Consider the following 12768-nt stretch of genomic DNA (forward strand, 5'->3'; position numbering starts at 1 on the left):
AAAATTATTAAGGGTCAGTCCACAAATAAATATTCTCATTCAACTACAAATAACTGTAATAAGAAACCTTTACTACTCTTCGTAATTCTTCATTTAAATTACGTGGCCCTAGCCAGAGTGACATTTCCAAAAAATTTTGCTGCTGTGCAGGAAAGCTGCCTCCCTCTTCCCACCACTCCCAACCCCAGGAAAAACACGTAAACAAACAAAACAACAAGTAGAAATTTCAAGTAGAGGGGGAAGACTGAATTATCTGTAGTAGATGATCATCATAAGTCCAGTTTAATTACTTCCTTAACAATAAGAAATGTGCTATGTGTAATTTAATTAGCCATTAGAAATTGCCTCTAGGTATACCTATATAATAAATAACTACACTCATTGCAATAATGACTAACATGTTCTCTCAGGTGCAAAAAAACTTCTGTATGTTGATAATTTAAATATATAATAATATAAAGCACTGAAATATCTGATTTTTATATACAATGGAAATCAATAATGTACAGCCAATGCAACTGCATAATAAAATAGACTTAACTCCATGTGTGACATCTATTGATTATAAAAAGGCTGAAGGCCTGCGTAAAAGTAGCAAAAGTAGCAAATAGGATTTTAAGAATTATTCTAAAAAATCCTATCGAGTTCACGGTAAGAGAAAATATTTCATCTAGAGGAGGCTTTATAATTTTACCTGAAATTCCTGATTTTTTCACATCGAACCCTGGAGAACAAAGACCATGCGAAGAAACCTTGTTCTTTTTCCTGAAAGGTTCTGCTTATTTGAGAGGTTTTCCCTTTTTTCCCCCAGGCCTCTCACATAAGTAAGCTACACCAAATTATTACGTTCGTCTGGTATAATGTACTCAGTTGCCTTCATGAACTATTTTGAACAGTATATTTCACTTATAGGAACCGCACCATTCATTATTTGAGGGAGAAAAAAAAAAGAAAACAAACAAAAAAAACCCAGAAAGGTACCCAGATGCAGGCAGAAAGCCTGAAAATAGTTTCTAATTCCTCCTCGTGCCGCAAGCAGCCGGTGGGTAGGAAATGAAGCCCTGGCCCGCTCCCGTTCCTGCCTCATTCTCCTCCTTCCTTCCCAGCGGCGATCCCCCTTTCTGCCTGGTTTTCTACTCCTTTGCCCCTATTAACTTGTCTCTTCCCGATTTCTCCATCATTTCACTCCCAGGCAGACAGTGTACACGACTCGACGTGAAAATGAAGCTGACGCGGCTTGAGCCGGTCTCTTGGCTGGCGCGTTATGTCCCTTGTCCCCAGCCAGTTTGCCCCACAGAGCGATACAGGGCACCCAGTCCACGTCCCGGCCGAGCTCCAGCACTCCTATTCTTGATTTGTTTTTCCTTTACCGTTTCTCAGCCCAAGGACAAGTCGGCACCTACGGCAGCCCCGGGACATCCCAGTCCAGCGGGTGTCGGAGAGCACAACCAGGGACCGGGCATCTGACACGGCAAAAGGACAGAGGCAACAAATGCCCCGGACATTTTTCATCCCCTTTTGGGGCCGAATTGCTTTTCTGCTAAAGGCTGTAACCATACCAGATTACTTGCTCGTGTGCCCCGTACGTACTCAGTCAAACCTCTCTCCATTTTTTCTACATCAATTATTCCCAAATTACCCTGGATAAATGATGCTCAGGACCTTACTGTAACTCAAGCAATCAGTCTTGTAACGCTCTTGATAAACAGCCGCTTCACAATCGAATCTTTCATTCTGAGACGCAGAAGGAGGTTTTTTTCCTGAAGCTGCACTATATGACTATATTTTCACAAAAGCTATTAATTATTGTCCATTTCTGTAATGGCCCACTGCGAGGCACTTCCACAGCCGCCCTCCCTTTCCCCAGCCCAGGCGCAATTTCCTGAGCTATGGAGTAAACAGAATTACTATGTACAGAATAATCCGAGCAGTCTCTAACGGGGCAGTGTAGGCTTTCTGCCGCTCCGTCAGCGTCGCAGGGACCTGCGTAACAGAACTGTGATGTTACAGTCTTATGTGGGTAACACTCCAGAGCATTGAAGTGAATAACGTGACTGGCTTGCTGCTAGGCAGATGGAGACTTTGCTAGGGTTGTTTGATGGTAAATGAAGACTTTTTTTTATTTGCTCCAAGGAGCCTGGCACAGGAAACCCCCAAATCCTACAATAATAAATCCTCTATTTATCTTTTAAATTCTGGAGCAAAATAAAAACCATTAGGCACCCACTGCCATGTGCTGTATTCTATATTTTCCCAGCTTCCTACAACCTCCTGGCATAAAAAGATTAAGTTTTCTGAAGTAAAAAACAACTTCTCAGTTTAAAAATAACAGCCTCGTTGCCTTGTATGGAGCACTGTTTTATCGTATCACAGAGTAAAAAGGCAGGAGCGCTTAGAAATTGCAAAGACGAGCATAATCTGGAAACCCATATCTGATCCAACCTGATAGTTTTCACACTATCAGGCATTTGCAGGAAAACTGAAGAGCAGAGGAAAACATGATCTTTCCACAGCATAAAAGTGATCACCCAGGCATTAACCTCACTGTCACAATTATTTCACTCATACAGACTGATACAGTATTCCAGCAGATGAAAAAGAAATCCCCGTACATAAATCAAACTTATTCCAATCCTGACAGTTACGCTGAAGGGGAGGCTACTTTCTGGCTATCGCCATCTGCTTAGGGCATCTCAGAGCAGAAATCAAGCGAGAGGTTGAGATCTCTGTGGCGATCACACGTTCTTAACGCCACCGAAAATAAGGTCACAAAAGCTGCGCCCTTGAAAATGAGCACCATAAAGTCCTTTGAAATGCAGAGGCTCAGCACCTCGCAGAATCGGGCCCTCCTTTAGCAGCTGCCTCCTAAGCACGCTGCCCCACAGCCTTCGCCCCACTGTATTTTGCAATGTCATAGGGCACTTCCAATCTCTTTGTTTTCTAGTTTTTCAGATGCCTGATACATAAAAGATACACATCTTTGCAAGAGGAGATGTCAACTAAAAATTTAGGATTGCCAATCCCAGCTATTGCATGGTATTTTATTACAAGTTAAGGCAGCAGCAGAGTCCAGTACAACCTCAAGGCTGAAGCCTGCTTTTAAAAAAGCCAGTGGGAGTGTTTCCATTAAGGTCTGACGGGGTACAAGGGAATGCTCAACAGGTCGCCTTCTACTATTTTTGTCACCCTGAGAAGGAAGATTGCTTAGAGCACAATAAAAATACACGGGCATTTTTTCTGTGCAAAGTGCATCTACATGCAAAGCTGAAAGAGGGATGACAAGGCAGCGCTGGGGTAATTTCTTCATCACGCTAAGTGATGCTTGTACTAGTGATGACAATAACACCTATGAACATTTAATAACTGACCTTTTAATAGGATCCTCTGAGCAGGACTGAGGACAATCCAGTGCGGCAAGTAGGTGAAAAAAATGTCTATCTGTGAGTCTCTCCGTCTATTCCCAAGGTCCCTTCTTCCTCAGCAAACTCAAACTTGCAGAACTGATCTGCAGGCATTTCAGGGATAAAACAACAAAAACCTATTTTTGAAGACTCCCTAACGTACTCATCGTATGCACCATTCATTTCTAAATGCTACAATGTGTTCTCCAGAACTATTTTGTGTCTGTAAGCATCCATGCAGTCAGCCAGCACTTTTGATATCTGATTTAGGGATACTGCTGTTAACTGGTGCAGCTTCTTAAGAAGTCTATGATGCACAGTTCTTCACTCTCATTAAAAGCAAAGACACTCTGGTGTCTTCAGTTTTCCCCTTAGTTTCAGGGTAGATTTCTGATCAGGGAGTTCTCTATTTCCGGAAGCTCCTAAAAGTAGAGGCTTGGTTTTGTTAATTCATTGGTCATGGGAAAAATGTTAATGCTAGCCAAGAGTGCATCCAGCCCCTGAGTGAAGTCAAAGAACTGTAAGTCATTCATAATTATTCTGTGTGCCCTGGCCCACTGATTTTCAAACAATCTTTGCTGTGGCTGCATTCGTATAAATGTGCTGATTATTAATATGATTTGTGTCAGTTCTTAACCAGTCGGCTAAGTACTCTTTAGAAACTGTAAATCGGTTCTTGTAAAGGCAGTTGGCAATCACTTCTTCCCAAGCTTCTTTCCAAGACCTACACGTGTGGACACTGCTGAAAATGTCCATTTAACAATACTGGAAGATTTCCTGCCCAAAAAGCAAAAGCCTTAAGAAGAATGAGCAGGTGCAGATGTGGTGCAGTGAAACTGTCAGCTATGACAGGGACTGAATTCTACTGTGCAAGAGTTTAACTGAGCTTTTTTTTTTTTTAATACATATATGTAGTGAATTGACGAAGAAAACAGAGCTTTGGAGAAATTAAAACTTATTTATGAAATCCCGCACAATTTGGCAAATAACTTTGCTTGTTAAAAGAAGAAAAACGGGAAAGCAGTTTTGAATGACCAAATGCTTGATTTCATTATTATCTAAATGAAAATGCCTTATTTTTTTAATTGCAAATTCATTTTATAATTTCTTTTAAAAATATTTTTTAATTAATTTAAACAAGGATGTTTGGGGATCCATTTTTAAAATGGTTGCGTAACTTAAAAACATGATGTAGTTTGACGACACAAAAATAAATATTTAAAGGCTGGCCAAAACCTAAGTTTTCCTGTTTCTCAATAAAGTAAAAAACAAACAAACAAACAAACAGCTTTTATTCAACCAAACCTAAATGCCTCCTCACCATCTTCACTTTTTTTCTGCTCAGTCCCCAGATGAAAAATCCTCCTATGAATTCCTCAGCTGCTGGGAATCAGTATGGGCTGGCCTAAGGCGTTTGCTAGGTGCAGCCTTTCCTCTAGCAGCTGTAAGTCTGCGTTTGCAAATATACAGCAAGCGTGGGACAGCCCACTGTCACGGGGCTTTGACTCGCACAATCCTTTCACCATCTTCACAGTACTGTCAGGTCAATAGCTCATCTGAGCAAATGGCATATGGAAATATTATTATAAATATTATTGTAACAAGTGCTTTTGTCACATCTTGGATTGATTTACTGATTCATTGTTTTCTGATCTTGCAGAATATGCAATTAAAAGATGCCCTCGGCATGAATATTGTTGCTAGAACTTGAATTGGCACTACGTTTCCTCTCAGAGTTTTAAAATTTCTTAATCTGCTTTCAAAGATACTTCAACTTAGTTTTACCATAACACCATGTTATCTTCCCTAGCCCTTCTCACCAACACACGCTACAGCTTTTACCCCTAGAAGTGCAATGGCGTTGTATTTTGAGACAGCAGATGCTTCACAGGCAGAAAGGTTGGAATCGTAACCTATTTTAACCAGTGTTGGAAATAAGCAGCAAAAAGCTACACCATTTTTTTTCTGCTGAAAATAAAAATGTCTCGGCGTTGCTGCACAGTGCTCTCCACCCGTGGAAAATCTAGTTCGACTAATAAGCCAGAAAAGCCAAATCTTTCAACATCCTGCTATGCAGGGCTGCTCTGGGCAGGATTAGGCACTGGAGCGCTGGGAAGCCTCCAGTCACCTGCCTTTCCCTGTACGCCCAGGTGCCCGCTGGTGCTCTTGCTTAAATCTGTCAGGATTTAACCATAACTTCCCATCCCATTACCGCAAAGTAACTATATAGTTCAGGAGGATGTCAGAGAGCTAAGGGCTAGCATAAAATCCTGGAATTCCATCAACAGGCACTAGCAAGCTCAGCCTCTCCAGGAAACTCTGTTGATCTCTGAAACGTTGTTAGTTTTAGAAAACTTCAGCTTTTTTCACTGAACTTGATTTTACATCACAGGTGTAAACTACAGATCTCAATATGGACGCTTGGGGTGATTTAAATCACACTTGAATAGATTTGACTTGCAACAGGAACTGATGTAAACGCCATATGAGCTGCTCTCAATATATCCAGGAATTTTCCAAGCACTCTCACACTGATTTTAGTGCATTCTTTAAACTAGCATAAGCTTATTAATCTAGATCAGAAGGCAGGGGAAAAAAAAGTTTAAAAACCCCCACGCTTTGACCTTTGAAGACAAAAAACTGCAAGCAAAGATTCATACAGGAATCCAATTGATTAAAATAGGAATGGTGATCTGCTTGAACAGAGGTGACTTAAGTGGCACCGACTGTGTTGTAAAACAATGCAAATGCTCTTTCCTGAATGTAGCACTCTTGGAAGGCATCTTTCAACTTTTCCATCTGAAAAAAGCATCAGTTTTCCTTAAAGACAGATACAGATAAAGCTGGACACTTCTGCCTGAGGAGAGGCTAGCTGGGCTGATATTTGATATAAGCGCTCAGTCCCAAGTGGGAGGAGGGAGAAGTGATTGATGGTTTGTAAGGAATTACTTGACTTTTGCTTGTAACAGAAGCTTTTTGGATTCTCCCGAAGTTCTTGTCAAAGACAAGTAATGTCTTTTGAAATAGCAGCATTCCCCTTCCCAGCAGATGGAATAAACCTGCGTAAAAAATGCTGCAGATTTAAAATACATACAAAAGAAAGGAAGACATTGTTTGACACGCTGCCATTTTTCTAACACTCTGCCGTTCTGTAAGGTTTGTCTCTATTATTCTATTACCTGCCCTCTTAATACAGCGTGAGCAATTCACCTCTCTGCAGGAAGAGTTTCACAAACCCAGCCGCGGGAGTTCACCGATTCAGTAAGACGTGTGTTACCGCAGAGACAAATCCTTCTCACTCTCTTGTCTCCTCCGGCTGGCTCCCAGGTCAGAGTTGTACGAACTTGACCAAGGCAACCCTTTCCCGAGCTCCCCCAGGGCTCTCCTCGCTCTCATCTGGACAGCTCCATCTGCCTCCTGCAACCCTCTCCTCTGGGAAGGGGGAGAGCATTAGCTCTGCGGCCGGAGCGCCGGGGGAGCAGAGACATTACAAGGGTCAGATTTTCACGTTTCCTTCCATCGCGTCCACAAGGGAGCAATGGGTCTGAACTCGGTATCCCCTCCTTAGGAGGCAAACTGATGATCCAACAAGTGGGATGAATTCATACAGTCCCAGTCACACACACGTTCATTAGAAAGACCTCGCATCAATAAAGCCCAGTCCCAAGCACTTCTGCCAAAGGCAAAGCTGACGCTCTCTGCCTTACACCTCATTACGGAGCATTGCTCCTCGGCGAGCCTCAAGGACCACGCAGAGGACCGTGTACGCCGATTCCCCCTACCTCAGGAAAGAGAGGAGGAAAAGTTCTCTGCCAGCTCTTGAAATCCTAGCCCCGTCCACCAAGCACTCAAACAAAAGCTGAAGTGAGAAACTACGTCAGGAACCAAACTAAGTCACTCCCTACTCGCGGGTTTAACGGGCGCTGCTCAAAAAATGGGACTTCATCAATACGAGCATTCAGGAGCAGTGGTATAAAAAAAAATGTACAAAAATCACGTATCATCAATCACATTTCTCCAGCTCTTAAAATTTGTTTGCCCTCTCCGGAGGGTGGGTGGGCTGCATGGCCGGTGGAGGGTGTTTTTCCAGGGGCAAGGAGGAGCAGGTACCCTGCGGCGGAGCGGGGTTGGGATGGCTAATCCTCCCACCTCCCAGGACAGGCAGGAGAACCCACACGCCGTGGTAAAAGAGATGGAGGTTTTACTCTTGCCAGCCACGGAAGGCTTTGTCAAGCTATCAGATCTTAATCTTATGGATAAGCAGCTGTAATAAACACGTTGTAGGTCTCAAAATGTGCGCCGTGTTGTTTTCTCTCGTTGCAAAGCTTCGCGGTAGTTCGTTAACGTGGCTTTAGAAAAACACACGTAACGAAAAACAACTTGCAATGCAATGCCTTCGCGGATTGACTAAAATAAAACTCTCGAAAATGTTTTTGGTTTTGTTTTGGTTTGTTTGTTTGTTTGTTTTAACCGACGGGTGCATTTTTAATATATGCCATCAGAAATACTGATGCGATGCGTGATATGAAGACGGCACTGGCAAAATTCGTTTCCAAACTCGCTAGCATGTTTCTTTACGAGGAACAGCACCGTCCCAAAGCCGAGAAATCCTAAACTTTTAGCCACACCGTTTTGCTCTGCCTGCGAAGCGCCTGTCCAGCGTCTCGCCGTGTAACGACCCCGACTGCCTCAGGGAACCGCCGTGTTTTGGGGGGGGGCGAGGGAGGGAAACGCGTCCGCGGGGAGACGTGTCGTGTCCCCCCCCCCCAAAAAAAAAAAAAAACAAAAAGATTTTAAACTTTCGAGGAGCAAAGGAGCGCGCTGGGCTCTGCCTGGTCTGTCCCTGCGCCTCGGGGGTGGCAGAGGGAAGGGCCGAGGAAAGGCACGGCTGTGAACGATGGTAAATAATATATACATCAAGGGAGGCAACGCCTGCCCCCCCCAGCCCCCCCGTGACCTTTCCGTCGCTCAGGTTTAATCTATAAATACCCAGCAGACACCCGAGCCCATTGTTTTGCTGCCCTCGGAAACCAAACCTGCCGAGGGGACGGAGGGCTGCCCGCCACCTCCTCCTCCTCCTCCTCCTCCTCCTCCTCCTCCTCCTCCTCTTCCTCCTCCTCCTCCTCCTCCTCCTCTTCCTCTCCGCAGCGGCGGTGAGAGCCGAGGATGCGGGGAGGCGGCGGGGGCAGGAGCCGGGGGAGGCTCCACCGAGGGGCCCACGCGTGGAACCCCCCGAGCAGGACGGGGAAAGGGGAGGGAGAGGGGGAGAGCCGCTGTAATCCCGAATTCCTTTTCCCGACTTCGTGATTAAAACCCGCACGTGATTAAACCCCAGCCTTAGCCCCCTTTTAAATGAGTCTCGTAAAACAGCACATTAACTCTGGCGACAAGATTCACGGCTGAGACATAAATAACTCGGATGCTCAGGAGAGATTTTTTACAAACCCGGGAGATTTTTCCGCTGGCTTTTCTCACCTTTCCGCCCCCCCTTCCCGGCCACCTCCCAACCTGCCCCCTCGTTTCACCCGGGAAGATTCGCCCGTGGTAAAGGTCCCTCGGGCTCGCCGATATTGTCGCCCGAGGATTTGGGCGCGGCTGGAAAATCGCATGTAAGGAGCGAAGGATTTCCCCAAAACGGGCAGCTCTGCCTCCCACGGGTGTCGTCCCCCCCCCAAGGCTGGATTTTGTACATGGCCCCCGAGGGCGGCCGAGCCCCCCACGCCGGGAGAACCACTCGCCGTGGGGAGGGAGTCGTGACCGACGCGTGGGAGAGAAAAATCCCCGCAGCCGTCTGCAGGGAAAAGAGCTGCAAAAAAGGAGAGCGAAGCCCCACTCTTCCCTCGGCGGGGCTGGGTTCCCCGCAGCGAATGGGTTTTTTCAGCCCCTCTTGAACTGGAATTGGGGAGGGGGGGTTATGAGGAGAGATGGATAAACCCGGCTAGGCCGATTTAGGTTATCACAGGAAAATCAACACGGAATTTCCCGGGGGGTACTGGAATATTTGGGGCCTCTCTGTACGCACCCCCGAACCGATAATATCTGCAGCAGAAGGAACAGCCCCGTGTTATTTCCTACGGTACTCGGGGGCAGCGGCTTTGAGTTTTGAACCTTTGGGACGCTATAAAAAAGCCCTTTCCTAAATTTTTTTTTTTTTTTTTTTTTTTGCTATATCGCTGGAGATTTGGCGAGTTTAAAATAGTTTAGGTGTAAAGTTTGCTCTTAATTGGGTCTTGTAAAGATGGAATTTGGTGGCCATTATAGAGCCGCTAATCAATTTTCACCCAGCAGCAAAGGTACACCGCGGAGGATTTAGGTTTAATGAAGTGACTGTGCAAATTACAGTCGCGGACTTTATTTAAAGTCTATCAAGCTCCTAAAAATGATTTCTCAAACTGTTCTTGATTTCCTTTGCTTTATGAAAAACATCACGTTTGCTTTCTAAGGTTTCAGGCATTAGCAGACATTCTCTCCCGCTCTCCAGTCTGGCGCAGGGGGAGTTTTCCCGTTTTTTTCTTTCCAATTCCTGGAGAAACGGGCAAATTAAACTTCTAGACCGTCCAAAAATATATCCTATTGCGGCTAAAAATTAACGAGAAACGGTTCTAAAAAAAGAAGACCGATGCACATATCTGCTCTGTTATTGGAAAGCGGATTTGGGTCGTTCCGTTGGCGTATTTCGTGTTTTGAACGGGGAAGACTCGGAAACGGCCAGCTCTTTTTTTAGCGGTTGATATTTTGATGGCTTCTGTCCCTTCTCCTTTAGGCCCATCGCTCCTCTGACAGAGAGGTCCCAGGCAGCAGATTTTACCTATTTCTCCTTAGGATCCGCACCGGGAAGGGCCGCTGCTGTTACAAGCAAAATGAAATGCGGTTCCTTGAGAGCGGAGCGGGGCGAGGGCTCCGGAGCTGCCGGTCTTTCGCTCCCTTCAAAAACACTTAACAGATTTTTTTTAATTTTTTTTTTTTTTTACAGCAGATATTTTTTACACCTCGATTTCTAATTCTTTCTCCCCCCTTTTTTTGTTTGGTTTGGTTGTTTTTCTGCTTGGTTAGTTGGGGGGTTTTATGCTCGGGTTTGTGCAGCGGATGCTTCTTGATAGCGCGGGGAATGCCACGCAAAAAAAAAAAAAAAAAAGAAAGAAAAGAAAAATAAATAAAAAAGATGTTTTCTTCTCCAAGTGCAGCAGAGTGGACTTGGCGCGCGTGGAGGAAATTTCTGCTCTTTCTCTTGCGGGATCGCGCCCAGAAATCGCTTGAACCCCTTTTCTCCCCCCCCGACTATGAAAAATAAAGAGAAATTACCTAAAACTCGCTTTCTCCGCACACTCTAACCGGGAGCCGGGGCCCGTTCCCTCCGTCCCATCCGAAGGCGCTGGGGAGCGGGGCGGGGGGCGGCGAAAAGGGCGCGGGGGGCCAGCGAGCTTTTCCCCACGCGGGGTGGCCGCGGGGCCGCGGCTGCTTTTTGCGGGTCCGTGGCTGCTTTTTGCGGGACCGTCGTTTTAGGCCGGAGGGAAACGGCCCGAGGAGGGGAGGGGGGGGGCACGGGACGGGACGGGACACGGACACGCAAGAGCAGACCGAGGGTTTCGCTTGAAGCCAAATGATCCCTCCAAGCTACCGGCTCCCCTTTAAATAAAAATAAATAAACAAAGAAAAGTTTAAAATGAAAAGTACAAATACCACGAGGGAAATCTCGTGTTCTCTCTCCCCAAATACCGTGCAGAAGCGCCAGGCTCGTTACCGGGGGCCAAACTCCTCCGGACCCCCCCACCCTCACCCGTTCGTCACCCCCACTCCCGGTTGAGCCCCTTTTCCCTGCCGGGAGCAGCGTCCCGGCGGGCCCGATCCTGGGAAAAGGATCGGGCCCCCCCCCGCCCCAGCCCCTCGCTGCCGGGCTGAGCCCGGCCCGTGGAGGTCTCGGGTGGGAGCTCGCCGCGGGGCGTGGGTGCTTTGTGCAGCGGGTCCCCGCCGCTCCGAGGAGCCGGAGACCCTCGCCTGGATCTGGGGCGCCTGCCTCCTCCTCCTCCTCCTCTTCCTCCACCGAAACCTCCGGTTAGAGCGGCACGGTCCCCGCGGGACGGAGTCGGGGTGGTGGCCGGTGTCTCGGAAAGGCGCACGGAGGAGGAGAAGGAGTGATCCCTCCCACGGGGGATGAGAGGGTCGTGCCCCCACTCCTTTGCTCCCGACCCACGCGGGACCGCCGCGATGGTCGGGAAGCTCCGGGGCAAGGCGAAACGCGTGTCCCGAGACACCCGGGAAGGACTATCGCGACCGGCAGGCACGGAGAGGGAGTGGAGAGGGAGAAGAGGGAAGCGGGGGGACACGACACGCCGTTCCCTCCCGGGGAGATCATGGGGGGGGGGGGGGGGAGAGCCGCAGCGAGTAGGAGAAAACTCCCCGTAAACCGGAAAAAAAAAAAATTAAATTAAAATCAAAATCCAAGGAATCTCCGCAAAATCTATATATCCCCCCCCCGCCTTTCCCTCTCCCGCCGGTGCCGGGTGTTGCCCGGGCCGCCCTGCCCGGCGCCGCTCTCCCGGCGGGCGGCTCCCGGGGAAGGAGCGGGGCCGGGGGGGCCGGGGGGGTCCCGAAGAGAAAGGAGTTGCACTAACCGGGGTTGAGATCCAGGCACTGAGTCGGGTCTTCATTGTCCCCTAGCTGGCCATTGGGGCTGAGGCTTTCCATGGACAAATCCAGCCCCTTGTCCTCCCAGTCTCGCAGTTTCCTCTTTTTATTTGTCCCGATCAAGGCTTCTACCGAAAAAGCGTGCGCTCGGGAGCTGAGGGCCACCGCCGACCTTCGCCTCTCACTCATCTTATCCCCCAGCCCAGACCCCGGGGCAGAGCGGCAGCGGCTGGGAGCGCAGAGCCCGGGGACCGGAGGCAGAGCCTCTCGCCTCTTCCTCCCCCCAGCCCTCCCCGGCGGCACCCCCAGCCCGAAGGAGCCCTCAGTCTCCCGAAGGCACTACATGAGGCTGCAGATACTCCGGAGGCAGAGCCGGGAGGGTGTGCTCAGCCCAGGTCCCCAGCACTTGCTCAGAGGGGCTGCAGGCTGGATTTCATCTTTTTTTTTTTTTTTTTTTTTTTTTTTTTTCCCTTCTCCCCTTTCCTTCTGTCTCTCTCTGATTGATCCAAACTTCTGGGATTTTTTTTTTTTTTTTTTTTTTCCTCCAAGAGTTAGGCAGGCTGCGTGCGCCTGTCAAGAAAAAAAAAAAAAAAAGAAAAAAAAAAACCTGTTCCCGGCCAATAGGAGTTGGAGATCGGGAGAGACCCAAAAGCTGCGACCCAATGGGGAGGGGAGGGAGACTCGGCTTCAGGGCGAGGAATTTTGGCCATCTGAGTCCTGGAGCACCGGCCGGGAGAATTAA

At 47.8% G+C, this 12768-nt stretch overlaps 1 protein-coding gene across 1 annotated transcript in view; it reads right to left on the reverse strand.

Moving 5' to 3' along the window:
* Positions 1-12514, reverse strand: part of TBX15 (T-box transcription factor 15) — a 97013-nt gene extending 84499 nt beyond the window's left edge. The window contains exon 1 of the mRNA XM_075034475.1: positions 12014-12514. Within this exon, the coding sequence (XP_074890576.1) occupies positions 12014-12215 (202 nt within the window). The 5' untranslated portion in view covers positions 12216-12514. The remainder of the gene's footprint in view (positions 1-12013) is intronic.
* Positions 12515-12768: the final 254 nt, after the last annotated feature.

Source organism: Buteo buteo, chromosome 8, assembly GCF_964188355.1.
Source record: "Buteo buteo chromosome 8, bButBut1.hap1.1, whole genome shotgun sequence".
NCBI lineage: Eukaryota > Metazoa > Chordata > Aves > Accipitriformes > Accipitridae > Buteo > Buteo buteo.